We start from the raw sequence: 16,778 nt of genomic DNA, 5'->3' as shown, positions 1-16,778 counted from the left end.
CCAGAACATTTCAGCGCGCTTCAGGGCAGGGGCCAGCATCAGAGATTTGACAGCAAGCGAGATGTGCTAAGTGGCTCTCCTACTGCGGCGTGATTGCCCCCTCTGCGTATACCTGATAATGATGTTGGCGATGCCCATCTTGATCGACTTCACGCAGTGCAGTGTTCGGGCGAGATCCGCCGTGCCGGAGCCTGCCCTGCTTATGTCCGGCGGGCCACTCAGCCCCGGCGATACCCTCTCAGGCCCGGTCCTAAGAGCAAGATTGGCCGGGCGGATAAATCTCGAAGTGAGGCCCTACCGTGCGTGTTTCGTGCCGGAGCCTGCCCTGCTTATGTCCGGGTCATTCAGCCCCGGTGATAACCTCTTGGGGCTGATCCCAAGAGCAAGATTTGCTGGGCGGGTAAACCCCGACATTAGGCGCCGGCGTGGGTGTTTCGTGCCGGCTTGCTCGTTTCCGCCAAACGACTGATTACGACGTCTCGCTCAAGATGTGATTCGCCGGTGCGTTGCGATAGAGCTACTTGCAAGTGCTTACTACATAGTACGTACAATACTATCCAAAAGGTAAACAGTTTGGACTGTGATGCCTCCTAGTGATGGGCAGGAGCAACTCCACATCAATGCCTTGCGTTCTGCTTCTGTGGACGGGACGATCTAGGCCCCATCCGAGGGGCACTGATGCTGGGAAGCGGTGTGCCTACTGCCGTTCCAACAGCCAATGCGTCGTCTCAAAACTCAAACGGCAGTTGGTTTGGATGAGTTGCTTCAACTCAGAATTCTACGAGGGCTGCTGCATAGGTAAGCCTCCCTCAGCGCCCGAAGCAGGGATGAGCCTTGGGCGAGTTGGATACTGTCATCGATTGGAGCATCTTGCACCGCAGAGGAGGCAAATGACTAGGCAGGTCGGATATGGCGTTCTGAAAACCCCAGGCAGTATGGCAGCCAAGCCTGCTAAAGCATGCTGCGCGGTCAGACGTCAGGCCAGCGGTTCCCTGTCGGTCGCATCCTTCATGTTGACATGATAGGAGTAACTAGGACCCAACCGAGCAGGCGTAACACAAGTACTTTGTACGACGAGGGTCACTTTAACGGCGGAGCCTGTCGTCTGACCTGCCCGGAACCTAATCGGAATCGCTCGCATTCGCTTACCACATACGGATCATCCCTTGGCCTACCTAACCCTTCTCGTCCCAAGCGGTCAGCAAAGCTCGGTCTCCCGGGACGCCATGAGATGCCGTAGCCCGTAAAAATCCCTCCAAGTCACCAACCGGAGGCGGAGGTTAACTTACCACCCGCTACCGCACCGCTGGGACGAATCAATGGGTGACGACGGTGGTGAGGGTGGCATACGTACCCTGGCTCCAGATCGTACTACAAGTCGTCCGTCAGGAGGTAACGCCTGTATAATATCTGCAGCGCCGATAGCTGAGCCTCTAGGGCTGCCGTTACAAACTCGCCTGGTTTGCCTTCGCTGGCGTTGTCGATCATCCGCAAATAGTCCTTCCGCTGCAACCCCCGGATAACCACCGGTAAGTAGCCTTGACGAGCAAGGTAATCCTGCTCGATCATGCGGCTGGTACGCCCATTACCGTCGGGAAACGGATGAACGTGGACAAAGTAAGCCGTCATCTGACAGGCCAGAACCAGCGGATGGAGTGCCTTCTCGCGATGCTGCGTATCGCGCCACTCGAAGAATCTCTTGACGCAGGCGGGGAATTCCTGTGGGTAGGGAAAGATTCGGAGACGGTTGCTGCGAACCGTGATGGGCAGATTTCGGTACCCTCCGAGCGGAACGCCTGCCCCCCATACCAGGTTGCTGCTGGCTTCAGAGTCTTTGGTCTGGTCTTTTCCTCCCCATATGTCGTAAGCCGCCTCAGACTTTGTGTTTCTGACAGACACGACGGCGAGGTCTCGTACCTCGTCTTCGCAGAGCCCCGCGGTGCAAACCTTGCCTGCTGCGTTCTCGGCGATCCACTGCGATGCTATGATGTGAATCTTCAGCTCGTTGATTGAAGAGTCGTCGCCAGTTTCGCCCTCGGCCTCAGATGTGACAATTCTGACGAGCTCGCTGCTGGAAGTCGAAGCCAGGTCAACGCGTCTGAAAACATTCTTCTGCATCGATTCGAAGATGCGGTTCGCATCTCCGACTGTCAGGGGGTTGTTCTCGATCATGACGGACTGTTGCGCGTATTCGAAAACCATGGGTTTGCCCAGCTCCACCGTCGGAAGTTTTGCTTTCAGAACGTCGATATCGTCCAGCAAACGCTTATGCTTCTTCTGGAGCCCTACATATCCCTTTTCGAGACTGTTGCCGGGCTGGAAATATTCCTCCCATATCCGCCCCGAGGATGCAAGTTTGTTGTACTCGGGAGACCCTTTCCGCAGCCGTGAAGCCGGTTCGTAGATTTTGGTAAGCAAGGCTCGGCGTGCCTTACCCTGTTTGCTCCAGAGCGCCTTGCCAGACATCTCAAGGTTGTTCATGGCGCAATCAGCGATGAAAAGAACCCTTTAGGCTGTGGCTCCCAGCCTAGTCATGTCATTTATATGCCGAAAAGTCGATACCCCGCTTGCCAGACGAGAAACCTGGAAAGCTTAAATGAACTCTTCGATTCAAAGGTTGCAAGATTGTGCACTGGCTTGGAACCGATATCGCGTGGAGCCAACCAGTGGCAGACAAGCCGCTGTCTCGTTGCCGACATCAGTTCCAGCGCCATCCAAAGATTGTATCGCCAGAGTCGGATCTGGCTCACTATGAGTTACACGAGCCAAATAATAAGTTTCAGACTCCCGATTAGGCAAGAGAGCTCAGTGCACGATCTCCCCCGCATGCAGCTGCAGTGCATGAGCAAAGAGATACCTGATAAAAGCAAGGTTTGCATTATCCGATTCTTCCGATTCTTCCTCGAGGCAACATTTCGCAATAGACACCCCACCCCTCAATCGAATGCCTAAATCGTTGTCATGGAGATTGTGTAGATGCATCGCACTATCGAGAATTGCTGACGGCGATCGCCGTGGCTGACGTGAATGCACCCACATTGAAGAGAGGGAACAACAAAAGACGGGTTGAACCGTTGCGATCCCTACGAAAGCAAACCGAAAGCGAGTCGGGTCAGTACACCTGTTTCATGACATGCCAGCTTGTGGGGATTGTGGGTAGCGCAATTAAAACAGTCTCCAAGAGCAGATTCTGTGAACTACAACCCTTAGTGCTCATCGTCGGTGTCGACCAAATTAGAGAAAAGCAAATTGAAGCAGGGGCTTATCCTATACTTTGGGCCTCGCCTGATAGACTTCGTATTGATCGACTAGGCAGTTGCTGCTGCTTCACGGAGAAAGCAGACACCACCCGAACGCTGCGGTGCGAAGTCAGGGACATATAAGGCGTGTCTTACCGGCTGGATTTTGCCAATGACCGCTTAGACCTACTTGTGTAGGTATTTGAAACAGCTTTTGAATTCAAACAAGAATCTGGCGGTTGTTATGCAAGCTTTGGTTGTTGAAGGTCGTGCAGCGGACAGCACCAGGACATCGCTGTTGTTTGAGGAGTATTGACCTTCATAAGAACGGAACACTACTGCCAAACCCCGGACACAATGACGCACGCTTTGCCTGAAAACAGGCAAGTGCGACTGACCGCAGATAAAGTGCACCCGCCTTGGCGACCCGCCATATGGGCACCTGCCAAGCCTTCCTTGCCTTCTATTCTATTCAGGATGGAAGCTTCAACGTTGGTCTTGCTTAGATAAGCAGCAATGGTGAGCGCCACAGAGAACAGGTGGCTCGTTCCACTCGCCACGCTGCGCCACCTCTTAACCAAGAACCAATCCCGCATCACCAGCACGACTCCAGCCTCCCCCCTCCTCGACACGTATAATTCACTCGATCAGGCAACCAAGTAACCTTTTAATCTGTCCTCTGACCTTTCTGCCTTATTTTTGAAAGACACGTTACGTTTTCCTCGGCATAAATTTTTTCTTCGCCCCTAAAACAGGGTGCTAGGCTTGAAACTCTCATGCTCTGACGCGGAACACCTTCCTTACGTCTCCAGGCAAGCCTGGCCCCGCGGGACTTATCATATCCCGAAAGCGACACAGCGTCGCAGGAGGAAACACATCGGAAAACAACTAAACGCCGGCACCATGCACCTCTCGCTCACCATGAGCCTGGGAATAGCCCCCTTCTTGACAGGCCTGGCATCGGCCGCGAAGGCGCCCAAGAACGCAATCCTCCTCTCGGACGTCCAGTCCCTCACCCTTCGCGGCGGGGGTGCAAAGACGACCCACCGTCGCGTGGCAGCCGCGCCGCAGCTCAAATGTGTCTCCTCCAAGGCCATATGTAACTTGCACGAAATCGACGTCATGCGGTGTACGAACCAGGGCGCCGGCTACTCCTCCGAGGACATTCAGTGGTCCTGTGTTGCGTCGCTGCCCGAGGAGCTCAAGCTCGGGTCCACAGACGTCATTTGCGAGGGCTACGCCAACTCCGACGACCCGTACATTCTCCGCGGGAGCTGCGGCGTCGAGTATCGACTCGCTCTGACCGACAAGGGCGAGCGGCGCTACCCGAACCTGGGCAAGGGTCACGACCGCGGGAGCAAGGGGGATGGCGAGTCAGATTGGGGCGCGTATCTCTTTGGGATTATCTTCTTTGCCGTTCTAGCTTGGATTGTGTACTCGGCGTGTGTGGCCGGGACGCAGAATCGGAGACCTGGCGGGAATGGGCGCCGCCGCGGAGGAGGTGGCGGTGGTGGTCCTGGAGGAGGTGGCGGAGGCGGATGGGACCCCGGCTTCGGCCAAGACGACGACCCTCCCCCGCCGTACCCGGGCACGAAGCCCTCCAACCAAGGCGGGCAGCAAGGATGGCGCCCCGGGTTTTGGACCGGCGCAGGAGCTGGCGGCGCTGCAGGTTACGGGGCCGGCTACTTCCAAGGCAGGAACAGCGCGAGGAACCAGCAAGGGTATGGCACCGGCGGCTGGGGCAACGACAGCAGCTCAAGCTCATGGGGGGCCGGTCCGTCGAGGTCGACCAGTTCATCGTCAAGCTCGGCGCGTCACGAAAGCACCGGTTTCGGATCCACCAATCGGAGATAGGGAGGCATTTGTCTTGAAGTAGGCATATAGTAATCTGAACGTGTTGAGCCAGCTCGACTCTGGGTCTATCCTGTACTCCCCGCTCTCGTACACCGCTCTCGCCGCCATCCTCCAGCTATGGTGTGGTCAGCCCCCTTTATCGGGCGACATGACATTATGTACATTCCCGAAGTCCAAGCCGTCTTCCATACCAGTAAAAGTACAACAATCCATCATTTCCAATTGCGAGCGTCTTCTGGGCAAACCCCCAAGGTATCATACCATGAAATCCCCTGCTGCGAAAGCAAACTCCAAACTGCGCAAACATCTGTGATGCATATCAAAACAGCGGTTCTTTGTGACCCTTAAAACGGGCCGAGTAATTTAAGCGAAGCAAAACCTCATGCCAGAGGCTAGTGGTGAACAGACATAACGTCCAACCGGTCAAACGCCCTCGAGCAGTTGGGGCACTTGCGCATGCGATTGCTGATACGGTCGTCCACGCACTGGTGACAAAACAGGTGGCCGCACGTCTTCAGGGCCGTATCCTTGAAGTTGTTGCGGCATACCGTGCAAAGTGCAAAGGTCTAGGATTGCTGTTAGCCATCTGCTCAACCAGTGCGGGGCACATTGACTTACTCTGAGCATTTCCTCTTCTTCGGACGAGTTGCTCAACGCCTTGCGCTTCCACTCATCCTTGTCCTTCTGCATCATGTCCGCTCGCACCTTGAGACGCTCGACCTCGGCCTCTTGGGTGGTGGTGCGTTCTCGTGCCGCAGCAACGGCCGCGTCGCGCGACTTGACCAGGTTGGTGAGCTCACCGATCTGGTTCTTGTATGAATCGACACGGCGCGCCGCATCGGAGCTGGTGGACTCCATCTTCTTGTGTTCCGCCGCCATGGCCGCGTTGGCCTGCTTCAGATCCGACAGCTGCTTCTCGAGGTTGCTGATCAGAACTCGGTTTTGGGCCTCGACCTCCTTGAGCTGGGTCACGATCTCGGAGCTCTTGCGGTTCTGGCTCCGGAGCACACTGAGCTCGCGGTCTCTCATGTCCGCATCCTTCTTCACTGCGAAGTACTTCTGGTCGACCTTTTGCTTTTCGGCGAGGGCGGCCGAGGCGCGGTCCTCAAGCACCGCGTACTCCATGACCTTCTTCTGCGCCAGACCCATAGATCGCTTGTACGCTTGCTGCAGGGCAGGCAGCTCCTTGTTAATGGACTCAAAATCTTGCTGAAGTTTCTTGTACTTCGAGACCAGCTCGTCCACGGGCAAGCTCTCCAATTCGGGGTCCGGATCGGGCATTTGCTGGTCCTCGGCGGGCTTGAGCCGCTGCAGCTCCAGCTCCAAGGAAGCGATTCGGTCCTCCTGGGCGCCCGTTAGCTCCTTGAGATGCTGCAGCGCCTGCTTCTCCTCCTTCTCCCGCGTTTCTAGCATGTTGGCCTTGGCATACCACTCGTCCCGGGCTGCGCGGATCCGAGTCAGGTCGGCGTCGCGCTCCTCGACCTGGCGCTCCAAGTCCGAAGTAATCATTTGCGCCTCATCGTTGAGCTTGCTTCGAAACGCCGTCCGCTCAGACTGTAGCCTCTCGGCTTCCTCTCTCAACTGCTTGTTCGTAGCCTCCAAGTGGTTGACCCGCTTGATCAGGTCCTCGTTCTGGTTCTTGAACTGCTTGAACACGTCCGTCCGGATGAAATCTTCGTCGGTTAGACCCTCCCGTCGCGCCTTGAGCGCCGAGTTCTCCTCCTGCAGGGTCTTGATGTCTGCCTGCGCAGACTCCAATTGCTCCTTTTGCTTCTTGACGACCGCCGATGCCTCCTCGAACTTGATCAGCGCCTCGGCGGCGTTTCCGTTTGCTTCTGCTGCATCGCTTCCGTTCTCTCCGCCGGCAATTGTCGGCTTGGCACTGGCGATGAATTGTTGCTCGAGCTTTTGTACTTGTGCGCTCTTTAGTCTGTCCATGCGCTTTTCGGCTTTGAAGAATCTGAGGCTAGCCTTGTTCAGGTCTTCCGACAACTGCTCATTCTCTTGATGTGCACGGTCCAGCTTGACCAGATAGTCTTTTTGTTGAGCGAGTAAGGTGTTGACCCGGGTCTCCAGGTCGGCAATGTTTGGGGTTATCTCTCCCCTGGCACTTGCAATGCGATTGAGCACGGCCTCAGCCCGCTTCTTGATGTCAGAGGCGGTGTCATCCAGATGCCGTTGGAATTCGTCGTTGTCTTTAAAGTGGGTGCTAGTGATATACGGAGGATCTGGGTGCGTCAGTTTCGATCCGGATTCAATCGGACGGGGGGGGCATTTACTTGATGGACCCGAAGGAGGCGGTAGAGCCGGATCCACGAGCTGCTCCATCTCCTCCAGAACCTAGTGAGAGTCAGCCAAGCACCGAGACAAGGGAGCAGTCAAACTGACCTGTTTCCACCAGGCTTCGATGATGCGGATATGGTCTTCGCGGTATACGAGGTTTTTCTGCAGTTGTTCGACGCGCGACTCAAAGTCGGCCTTTTCCCTTTTTGTTTCTTGCAATTGCCGGTAAATGGCGCCCTTTTGATAATTCTGAACTCATCATCAGCTCGCGTCCCTTCCATATATTTCGCGCCAGGCGATCGTGTTCAAGGATGAAAGCGTGGAGGAAGATCGGATGCGTGGAGGGCAGGGAGACGCAGTGCCGTTAGGCAGCCTCGTCGGCGGATCGAAAGGCCATTCCAGGCCAGTCGACCGCGACCCGCCAGTGTTGGACGTGGCTTTGGGCATTCGATGGTCGTGATGTCGCGTCGCCATTGATGGCAGATGGGAATCGCGTGGGGGTCCATTGATTGTTGAGAAAACTTGACGTGTTGGGAAACCGTGTCTCGTGACACTTACCTCGATCCAGTGCTCCTCGGCGGTGTCGCCACCGTCGCCCTTGGACTTGCTTCCATTGACGGTTTGATGTCGCTTGCTGGGAGGAGCGAGATCCTCAGCGGTGCTGATGGGAGGTCTCTTCCTGTCCTCCATCTTGGATAAGGTGGACGGACGGGGGGAGGCAGTCGGGGCTGAAGTCGCTACAGGCATGAGAAAGGTAGGGATGCCGGGACAGCGTATGCATCCGGGTCGGCGAGGCGATGAAAGCGGCTGGATGGGATAGCTGAGGGTATTCAGAGGTTGATCCGAGCCATGCGTGTGTTGGGAGTGTCGGGCTAGTCTGATTCGGCGCGGAGAATGGGGAAGGAAGCCTTGGGCAAAGGAGGTTGAATTTTCGAGGTTGAACGCCGACGCTTCACGTTCAAATCAAGCCAGGCCGGTCCACCCCTCAAAAGGGACTAGCGGGACGCTAGTCCAAATGGGGCTTCGTCGCCTTATCGACCAGTCAGGCGCCCCGCGCAAAGTGCACGGTCCGGTTAATCGTCGGGGTCCCTCAATTACTTATCACTTTTTCTCTGCATCCCACCCAGTTCACCATCCCGCCGCGATTGACAAAAGTCTGGTTCGCAAGTAACAAGCCATCTCCGACTACTCGACCACCCCGTACGCCTCTACTCCGGCCATGAGGCTCTGTCAACGACGGTACTAGAACACACTCGATACCACCGTCATCATGAGCTCCATGTTCAAGAAAAAGGGCGGCATGGCTTTCAAGCCAAAAATGCCCCAGGCTCGTCCTCGAGCGCCTGGGGCTGCCGCACCTCACCCATCGAAGGCGCCGTCGTCGGTTGCGCCCGAACCCGCGGCCGCGACAGAGACTCCCGCCGTCTCCAAGGATAAAACAGTGCAGGAGACCGTCGGGACCAACGTTGGAGCGAAGGAGCCTCATGGAGATCAGCCTACCAATACCCCGCCATCGACCGAGCCGAACATAACACGGGCTGGTGTGCCCCAAATACAACCGCCAGCGGACGGGCATGTTGGCCCTGCTCCGACATTAGACAAGACCAACGAAAAGAGAGCCTTCGATTTTCCCACCAGCCAGCCAACAGCACAGGTGCCGACTACCTCTACGCAGAGTGCCCAACAGCCGGCAATTACAGCTGGTTCGGCAGTTGACCCAGCCAATGTGCTCGAGACGTCGACGCCTGTTCAGCTACAAACACCGCCCGCCACTGCCCCCTCCACAACCGACGTGGTGCCTACGACAGAAACCCAGGCCGACATTGGGCCCGAGCCGGTGAGCGCAGCGAGTGATGCACCGAACGCAATTACAAAAGCATCCGCCAAGCGACCCCGAAAACGAGCCCCTCAGACGGCTGAGAATGCTGAAACAGCCGAGGACGGCACCGCGACCCCGAAGCCCAAACGGCCGCGGAAACAGAAGGAGGTTACTACGGATGGCGAGGCAGCCCCAAAACGTCCGCCTCGACCGAGGAAGAAGAAGACGCCAGAGGACGGCGCCGCGACTGAGACAGACACCACAAAGACGTCGACGAGACCCCGACGAGCCCGGTCGGTGACCCCGGAGGACGCTGAGAACCAGGAGGCCGACCTCAGCACCCTCACGATGGGAGATCTGACGAGGGACCTCCGTATCGGCAAGAAGTTCAGCCGACACGATGAGCTCCTGCAGCGCCACCGCGAGAAGCAAGCGAAGGCTAGGGAAAGGCTCAAGGCCAAGAGGAATGGCTCGGAGGACGTTGCTTCTGAGAGCGGGACGCCAGCGCCCACGTCGAGCGGGCAGGCGACACCTGCGCCTCTTGCCCCACCGAAGCCGACCAGTATGGCCTCGACAGGGCCCCAGTTCCAGATCATCGACGGCCAGATCGTGGTGGACCAGAACTCCTTGAGCCTCGACAGGCACGCCATCGCCGCCGCGGCCGCCGAGGGCGAGGACATGCTCGAGATCGAGGAGAACGACTTTACCACGCTCACGACGCAGAACAGCTACCGCACGGGCTCGAAGCTCAAGGGGCCCAACGTGTGGACTGAGGAGGAGACGGAGCTCTTCTACCGTGGGCTGCGCATGTTCGGCACCGACTTCCAGATGATCAGCGGCATGTTCCCCGGCAAGAACCGGCGGCACGTCAAGATGAAGTTCAACCGCGAGGAGCGCCACGCGCCGGCGCGCATCGACGCCATCCTCGTCGGCAAGAAGGAGCTCCAGATCGACCTCGAGGAGTACAAGACGTGGACTAAGGCCGAGTACGAGCCCGTCGAGGCCATTATGGCGGCGCAGCGCGCGCAGCAGGCCGAGTTCGACGCCGAGCAGGCCAAGATCAAGGCGGCCAAGGACGCCATCAACGCCAGGAACTACGCCTCTCTGCAGGACAAGGGCGAAGGCGGGCCGACAGAGGAGTCGTCGGCGGCGGGTGGTGGTGGTGGGGCCGGCAGCAGCGGCAAATCCAAGCCGAAGCAGCAGGCCAACGTCGGTCCTCAAATAACGGTCGACGCCGACGGCATGATCACCATTGACGAGACCGACATGGACCCGGACGCCGGGCGGGGCAAGAAGAGGGGCGCGGGCAAGGCCAAGAAGAAGGCCGTCGAGTACAACATGCGCGGCGAGATTATCAACCGATGAAAGGGGGTGTTGCGTCGGGCCGATGAGAGCCGGCCGGGACAGACGGACTACGGAGGCAAGGCAGCGGGAAACGGGGACGGGGCTACCAGAGACAGATACCCTTTGCTTTTTCACGAGGAGAAAAAACACGGTCTTGGCGGGGCACCTATTTTTGCATCCAGGCGGCGTTTGGTATTGCTATTTGGCAGCGAGGGTTTAGGGAATCAGACCAGACACGGCGGGGGACGCCTGGGCTCACGGGCGCGGAACCCCCCCCCCCCCCAAATCGTTTTTGAGACAATCTTCAGGCTGCGTGTCTATTGGTACATGTTTGTGTGATGTTCTACCAGCGTCCCTCCCCCTCCCTCCCCACCTGCGCTCTACCTGATGCTCTCTACAAAGCGCCCCCCCCCCCCCCCCACAAACACCAAAAGTGTCGGGTCACAGATCCTCCAAACAAATACCTACGCGCTCCTTCTTCCTCGTACCACCGCACCAGGCGACAAGCACAACGAAAAAAGACTTTGCAAGAAAGACGACATCAAAAATTAGACCTTGTACGGTTCCCAACAGGGCACCCATACGGCGAGGGGCACGGCCGCGGAGTGTGCAATGCAGGTCCCCCTCCTCCACGGCCCCGGGGCTCTTGATCTCCGGGCCGTCAAGCAGGTAAGTATGAAGAGGAGAAGGAAAAACGACCAAGGGAACAGGAGGAAGCGTTCGAACCATATACCTGTTTGAAGTGAGGCCAAATCGTAGGCAGCAACGCCACTGAGGCCAAACGATCGAGGCCAAATCAATTTTGCCTCGGCCGTGGCTTGTAAGGACTGCTAAGCTGCCACTCATCCATGGAACACTGCAACGGGGAATGGCACTGAAAAGTTGAATTACCCGGTACTACCTGGCCTGGCTACCTAGGGTTGACGCCGCGCTCTTTTCCAAGCCAGAACAGGAGCACTCCTGGCCAACAGACAAGCATGTGCATTGCAACTGCGCGTGACATGCGACCTCCATATGTGTGCAAGTCAAACCCCGCATATCGTCCTCAGCCTACCTTCCTCCACGCCAGCTCTTTGGAAAAGAATCTACCTCCACGAATAACGAGGACGACGGCCTCGTGCCCCTGTTGATGCGGACCCTGTCGTCTGGACTAGGTATCCTAAAGTCTCCCTTGAGTCATTGTTACCAAGCCAACACCGTTCGGTAATCCCTGAGCCTTGCGTATCTGTCGTAGAATGTGTAATCATGCGGTCGTAGTGGGTCGGCTTAGTTCTGGGGCGCGTCGTCGTCGTCGGGCTGGTCGAACAAGAAGTTTGCCGCAAGCTCCTCGTTCTTGTCGCAGGCAAAGTAGGCCTGGATGGCAGCGTCTCGGTCGAAGCCAAGACGGCATAACTGAGTAGCTGTTAGTACTCCTGCATCAAGTCAAGGCCGCGGAATAACTCACCCGCTCAATGGCGTCGCGCTCCTCCTCGGTAACCTGGATGGCCTGGGCGCCGGGGGGCAGAGGAACGTCATCGTCAACCTCCTCGCCAAGGAGCTGCAGGAACTGGTCGGGGTTGTTGGCGATCAGCTGAGCGAGCTGGGGGTTACCAGCGCCGAGTTGCTGAAGAATGGGTTCCAGCATCTGGGGCTGTTGCTGGACGACCTGGCGCAGCTGCTGGAACTGAGCGTTATTTCTGAGGAAGTCCAGGTTGCCGAAACCGCCCTGAGCAGCAGCCGCGGCGGCGGCGGCGGCGGCGGCAGCCTGAGTGTTGCCACCGGCCGCGGCGCCACGTCCACCGCCGCTACCACCACGAGCCTGGGCAGCAAGGTCGAAGAGGTTGACGTTTCCGTCGTCGTCGGTGCCGGCGGCGGGCGCACCAGCGGGGGGCTGGGCAGGCTGGGCGGCGGCGGCAGCCTGTCGCTGCTGCTGCTCTTCCTGGACGTTGTCGGGGATGCCCTGCAAGGATGTCAGTCACGGACGTCCACTACTAGACCGTGGCAGCTTACGTTAAGCAGGTACTCGACGGCTCTGTCGGGGTTATAGAAGGCGGCACGCATAGCGGCGTCAATCTGAGCGCGCTCGAAACCCATGGCCTCCATGTTCGCAATCACCTCCTGGCGCTGGGCGCCCATGGCCATCGACGGGTCAGTGTTTCCGGCATCGCCGCCCGCGGTCCTGGCAGCGGGGGTAGGCGTGGCGGGAGCAGCGGCGGGGGCGGCAGCATGGGCGGCCGGAGCGGGAGGGGCGGCCGGGGTCGCGGCGACCGGCTGAGCGGGCGTCGCGGGGACGGCGGGCGCGGAGGACTCAGCGGCGGGGGCGGGCTTGGGTGCCTTGGGCTGTCAAGTCATCAGTACTCAAGCAAGTCGGGATGGAGTCGTCGTGCTACGGACCTTGTTGACCATGCATACGACGAAGCCCTTCTCTTCGATCTTGTAGGACTCGACAGTGTCGTCGTCCTTCAGGATCTTGCCTGGTTTCTGTCAGCTTGAGCCATCGCGATCCCCCAGTTAAAAGGACCTACCAGAGTAGATAAGCTTTTGATCCTTGGGATCCCATCCCTTCTCTCCGGCAATCTTCTGCTTGACGGCAGAGACCTATGTATCTCGTTAGCTTCGAGGCCGGGTTATCGCAAGGCAGCCGTGGACGAGCTCGGAGGCGGAGGCGGATGTGGGTGGGGACGCACAAGGTCGGTGGGCTCAACATCGAGCGTGAACTTTTGTTGCTTCAAGTCCTAAGGAAGAGGGAAAATATCATCAGCGGGAGCTCAGGTTTAGCGGCGTGGACGGAGAGAGGCGCAATACGAAACGGCCGTCGCCTTTGGGTGAGAGGGAGCTGAGCTGAGCATACCTTGAATGTGACCTTCATCTTGGCTAGCTTTGGTGCAGCGGAGGGCTGCGATCACAAGGGAAGAGGTTGAGGTATTGGTGAGGTTGGACAAAAGGATGGGGATGACTGTGATGGCGGAGTAGAGCGCTGGAAGGTAATGCGCAGGGAGCTGTGGGTGAAAGATGAGAAATCCGTCACCCAGTGGTTTTGTTGTGCGCGGGAAAGACTGGTACAGAATTAATGGAGATGACGAAGGTAAGTGGTGACCTGAAGTCAGTGTTTGGTTGCCGCGCAGTGGGGGAAGGCGGCGACGCAGGCGGTTCCAGTTGGTTGGCTGAGGTACCTCCTTCCACTTCCTTTCTTAAGGTGGTGCTGGTTCACCTCTTTCCGCCCGCTTCTCCACTAAAAATGAGAGGTCAAGTCACAACAACCAAGCAAGAAAGAGCACCGGTAACTGGCTAGCGCAGCGGTCGGGTGGCGCTTTCCTAGCCAAACTCTCTTTTCCTTGAGGAAAGTGGCGGTGCAAGAGGTCCTTCCCAGTCGCTCAGACGAGGTGAGGCGAGGCAGCGAGTCTGGACAACAGTGCTGCAATCGCTGGGCCAAGTGGAGGAAACCATAGGTAGTTCAGGGCTCTTTGCCATGACTTATGCTCGTTTCGTTCGTCCATCCAGCCACGTGCAGGGCATCATGCAAAAATTTTGTGGCGGCCACAGAAAGCGGGGTGTTGTACCTGCCAGCTTTGTAAACGCACGCCTGATGAACGCTGCCGTTGAAGGGTTGTAGGTACAAAGACACTGTTAGGCTTCCACGACAACGCATACAATTTGCATGATATCACAAGCCACACCCTGGCCAGCCCTGCTTCCCAGACAGGCCACTAGAGACCTCGCTGGACACTTGCAGGAACGCCTAAGCTGCAGCTGGAACCAGACCTGTCGCTGAGGTAAGAATGTGCCCGTGCCCGACCCGACCGGGTTGCCTAGAGATCCGCAACGGCAACACCATACGGGAACGAACGCTACGGAGAAGGATCATCCAAAACCCGAAGCTCGGATGCCGCCTAAGGCTGCTCATCCCACCGGTCGATCCGGCATCGACGCAACGGGGCCGAATTCCACCATTCTTTCTTGCCTCCAGGGGACGGCTCGAATTAAGCATTCGGGCCCCGGACTGCTACTTCATCCACTCTGGTGTTACTGCTCATATCGCACAGGCATTATTCTCTCAGAACAGATTCATGTGACTCGTTAATTTGTAGCTACTGGAGCTATTCTAAGTTTCCGGCGACCTCTCGGCCGCCAGGCTTGGGATCTTTGCCCTCTCTCTGCCTTCAAGACAACGCCACGCTTTACAAAGAAAATGAATCCCTCAAATATGGTATCTCCGCCCGAGTATATACTACCTTGTTGTCGTCCGAGAAAAATAGCAATTAGACATTCATGAGGACCTCGCCCGGTCAGTTTTTCTCGTCTTCCTTTTTGGTTTCCAAGGCGTAAGCATGCCTTCTTTAGCTGTTGGCAATGCTGTTCGCCGTCATCATCATGATTGCCCCTGCTCAACGTCCCCATCGACGCGAAGCTTCCGACTTTGATATCCAGTCAGGCTCGTCCGGGACCCGGCGGTCAGAATCCACTCGGGGATGGGAGGCGTCATCTGTCTTTCGCCAGGAGCCTCATCTTCCTCTTGAGGCGTCGGGAGCTCGTCCTTCTCCTTGACAGACGGCTGATTGTTGGGGAAGAAGTTGTCGTAACTACTGGAGTGGTTGAGAGGGCTAGGGCCCGAAGGCAGGCTGCCGCTTCTCATGCGGCGGACGCTCTGCCGGTCCGAAATGACGCGACCGGCGTCGGGAGCCGCCGTAACGACCGTGCCGGGCGTCACCATAGGAGGCGGGTCCGGGGAGTCGGACCGGAACAAGGGGTGAATGTGCGACTCACTCGCGGAGCCCTGCATGGTGAATGCGGGCTCGGGGCGTCGGAGAGAACACTCGCTGGCAGAAGCCTGCAACGTAAAGGTAGGCTCGGGGTTTCGGAGACTACCCTTGGGGCCGGGACTGTAGCTACGGCTACGCCGACGAGTGCGCGGAGCCTCCAAGTCCATGTCCAGCGGCATGCCGGGACTGGGACTGCGGCTAGTGGTGGGACTGGCAGGAATCGTCTCGAGGAACCTGCCGGGGACAGGAGACGACGTGCCGAGGACCGTCATGCGGCTTTGCAAGTCGACCGACGAGGTGTCCCAGGAATCGAACGAAGAGTCCTCATTGACACTGCTGGACCGTGACCGGTAGTGGTTCGAGTCGATCGACGGCGCCCGCATCTTCTCCCTCAGCGGAAGCAGGCGGGTTCTCGAGGAGATGGGTCGGACGACGTTGGACAGCGAGGAGCGGATGGAGCTCAGCGTCTCGGTCGCAGAGCGGCCACTGCTCGACTGCGGCGGGGTTTGCGAGCCCAAGGAGGTGGATCGACTCCTGGTGTCGAACGTCGGGGAAGTACGGTGGTAAGGAACCGACTTGATGTGGACGTTGGGAGACCTGCGGGACTCCTCGTCCGTGTGGAGGGAGCCCGTCTCTTCGCGGGCGAAAAGACGAGCCAGAACGAAGTGAATGACGATGAAGATAAGCTGACACGCAAAGCAGAGGCCGAGGGCGATAGACGAAGCGATGAGAAAGCTCATCTGCTTTGCACCCAGGACGGAATCCGCCAGATCCCTCGTGGCGTTGCTGAGGCAGATCATGGTGGCTACCGACGCAGCAGTGGCCAGGGTGCACGTCAGCACGCTGGCGCCGAACATGACGCTGATGAAGCGCTTTGAACAGTTCCGGAACTTGGGAACCAGATTCGACGACAGCATCCATCCCATAACAACCAAAAGGATGCTCTCCAAAATCGAGGACAGCATCGACGATGTCCGAACAGGTGAAACTTGGGCGATGTGAGCGGCGAGCACAACGTGGATGACGACAATGGTGATGGTGGCGATCAGCGCCAGTGCGCCGGACGCAACGGGAAGAGCTCGAGGCAAACCCATGGTGAGGTGGCTGTCAAAGCCTAGGAACCGAAGACGATCGAAGTGGATGCGGGAGCCGGGTCTGCCTCGTGGCAAACGCAGCTATTCGGGCGGAAAGGCAGAGACGGTGTCGTTTATTGGTCTGCCGGAGACCGGTGGGTCGGGGATCTGAGTGCTTCGCAACGATGGATGAACCCAAACACTACAAGACCCGTCCGAACCGTGACCGTCGAGGAGATCACAGACCGGCCGGCGACTTGATACGTACGCGAGTTGCCTTTTTGGAGAGGCAGACTGCGTCGGCTACTTGAATTGATGAGGACTGGGCCCCAGGCAGGCGAGACGGCCACGAGATGACAGCGGGTGTAAGTGGCGAGCCGACGAGGCGGTCCTAGCAAGGCGTTTATGGGAAGAACGGATGTATTCG

General features: G+C 57.9%; 6 protein-coding genes across 6 annotated transcripts; 2 read left to right on the top strand and 4 right to left on the bottom strand.

Annotated features, from left to right (window-relative positions):
• Positions 1-1,371: 1,371 nt before the first annotated feature.
• ColSpa_08143 (adenosine monophosphate-protein transferase Fic) lies at positions 1,372-2,481 on the bottom strand (the record flags this gene model as incomplete). Its single annotated transcript, XM_049274355.1, has 1 exon — positions 1,372-2,481. The coding sequence occupies one exon, from the start codon at positions 2,479-2,481 to the stop codon at positions 1,372-1,374; it is 1,110 nt and encodes a 369-aa protein (XP_049130312.1).
• Positions 2,482-4,142: 1,661 nt separating this feature from the next.
• ColSpa_08142 (streptogrisin-C) lies at positions 4,143-5,093 on the top strand (the record flags this gene model as incomplete). Its single annotated transcript, XM_049274354.1, has 1 exon — positions 4,143-5,093. The coding sequence occupies one exon, from the start codon at positions 4,143-4,145 to the stop codon at positions 5,091-5,093; it is 951 nt and encodes a 316-aa protein (XP_049130311.1).
• Positions 5,094-5,485: 392 nt separating this feature from the next.
• Positions 5,486-8,123, bottom strand: ColSpa_08141 (E3 ubiquitin-protein ligase BRE1; the record flags this gene model as incomplete). The annotated part of the gene is made up of 4 exons (XM_049274353.1): positions 5,486-5,659; positions 5,712-7,433; positions 7,482-7,625; positions 7,935-8,123. 4 exons carry the CDS (start codon positions 8,121-8,123, stop codon positions 5,486-5,488), a joined length of 2,229 nt encoding a protein of 742 aa, XP_049130310.1.
• Positions 8,124-8,646: 523 nt separating this feature from the next.
• On the top strand, positions 8,647-10,560 carry ColSpa_08140 (transcription factor vib-1; the record flags this gene model as incomplete). Its single annotated transcript, XM_049274352.1, has 1 exon — positions 8,647-10,560. One exon carries the CDS (start codon positions 8,647-8,649, stop codon positions 10,558-10,560), a length of 1,914 nt encoding a protein of 637 aa, XP_049130309.1.
• A 1,245-nt stretch (positions 10,561-11,805) lies between these two features.
• ColSpa_08139 (UV radiation resistance associated protein) lies at positions 11,806-13,387 on the bottom strand (the record flags this gene model as incomplete). The annotated part of the gene is made up of 7 exons (XM_049274351.1): positions 11,806-11,931; positions 11,984-12,478; positions 12,529-12,858; positions 12,913-12,992; positions 13,044-13,116; positions 13,206-13,253; positions 13,370-13,387. The coding sequence occupies 7 exons, from the start codon at positions 13,385-13,387 to the stop codon at positions 11,806-11,808; spliced, it is 1,170 nt and encodes a 389-aa protein (XP_049130308.1).
• A 1,500-nt stretch (positions 13,388-14,887) lies between these two features.
• On the bottom strand, positions 14,888-16,372 carry ColSpa_08138 (uncharacterized protein; the record flags this gene model as incomplete). The annotated part of the gene is made up of 1 exon (XM_049274350.1): positions 14,888-16,372. The coding sequence occupies one exon, from the start codon at positions 16,370-16,372 to the stop codon at positions 14,888-14,890; it is 1,485 nt and encodes a 494-aa protein (XP_049130307.1).
• Between the last annotated feature and the right edge of the window lie 406 nt (positions 16,373-16,778).

Source organism: Colletotrichum spaethianum (genome assembly GCF_022836535.1).
Source record: "Colletotrichum spaethianum MAFF 239500 DNA, contig21, whole genome shotgun sequence".
Lineage (NCBI taxonomy): Eukaryota > Fungi > Ascomycota > Sordariomycetes > Glomerellales > Glomerellaceae > Colletotrichum > Colletotrichum spaethianum.
Note: the sequence above shows the minus strand (reverse complement) of the source record. Positions and strands in the feature narration are given on the sequence as shown.